Source organism: Otolemur garnettii, unplaced genomic scaffold (assembly GCF_000181295.1).
Source record: "Otolemur garnettii isolate 467f Iridium unplaced genomic scaffold, OtoGar3 scaffold00153, whole genome shotgun sequence".
Taxonomy (NCBI): Eukaryota; Metazoa; Chordata; class Mammalia; order Primates; family Galagidae; genus Otolemur; species Otolemur garnettii.
The window spans coordinates 2,755,342-2,756,319 of record NW_003852548.1 but is presented as its reverse complement, the minus strand read 5'-3'; the positions used below and the strand labels follow the sequence as shown (position 1 = coordinate 2,756,319).

General features: G+C 45.2%; 1 protein-coding gene across 1 annotated transcript in view; it reads left to right on the top strand.

Moving 5' to 3' along the window:
* GRIPAP1 (GRIP1 associated protein 1) overlaps window positions 1–978 on the top strand; it is a 38,210-nt gene that overhangs the window by 31,679 nt on the left and 5,553 nt on the right. Inside the window, exon 23 of the mRNA XM_023519039.1 lies at window positions 823–978. Coding sequence (XP_023374807.1) covers window positions 823–978 — 156 coding nt within the window. The remainder of the gene's footprint in view (window positions 1–822) is intronic.

Genomic DNA, 978 nt, shown 5'->3' with positions numbered 1-978 from the left:
AAAAAAAAAAAAAAAAAAAGACTGTGACCCATAGAGGGGAAAGCTGGGATTCTCTGTCCCTTTACCTTTATCTCACCTCCTTCCTCCTTTCTGTGTCTGTTGTTATCTCTGCACTCTCTGTTCTCTAAGGTGTCTGTCTTTCTCTTTTTTCCTTTCTTCTCCCTGTGTCTCATCTTCCTCTTCTTTTTTTCTTCTTTCTTCCTGTTTCTCTTTGTACACTCTCTCCTTCTTCTTGTCTTGCTGCCTATATTGTCTTATTGCTGTAATTTTTTATTCTCTGGATCTGAATTCCTTTTTGGATTCTTATCTCCTTCCCTCCCTCTCATCTCCCTCCTTCTCTTTCCTCTCTCCTTTCCATCTTTATTTTGTTTGCTCCTTTCTTTTAAACCTTCTCCTTTGCTCCTTATTTTTCCTTATTAATCAGAATAATACCAACCCACATGCTCTGAGAGTTTACTGTGTGTTCTGTGTTGCACATGACGGCATGTGCACTTTTCTAGTTCCACAAGTTAGTTACTGTTCTCATTTCTCAGGGTCGCAGAGCTAGTAAGTGAAAGAGCTAGGTTCTTTTTTTTTTTGCAGTTTTTGGCCAGGGCCGGGTTTGATCCCACTACCTCTGGTATATGGGGCTGGCGCCTTACTCCTTTGAGCTATAGGCACTGCCAAAGAGCTAGGTTCTATACGTCAAAGCTTCCACTCCCTACATAACATGGCTTCTCCCCCTCCCATCTTCCCTGGCTCTGTTTCCTTCTTTTCTCTTCTGGCTCTGCCTGGCTCTCCTGGCTTTGCCGAGGGACTGGTTCTTAGCTTGGGCCCTTGCAGATGTATCTGTGGCAGCAGGCCACACAGATCGCAGCGGGCTGGGCAGCGTCCTGAGAGACCTAGTGAAGCCAGGCGATGAGAACCTTCGAGAGATGAACAAGAAGCTGCAGAACATGCTGGAGGAGCAGCTCACCAAGAATATGCACTTGCATAAGG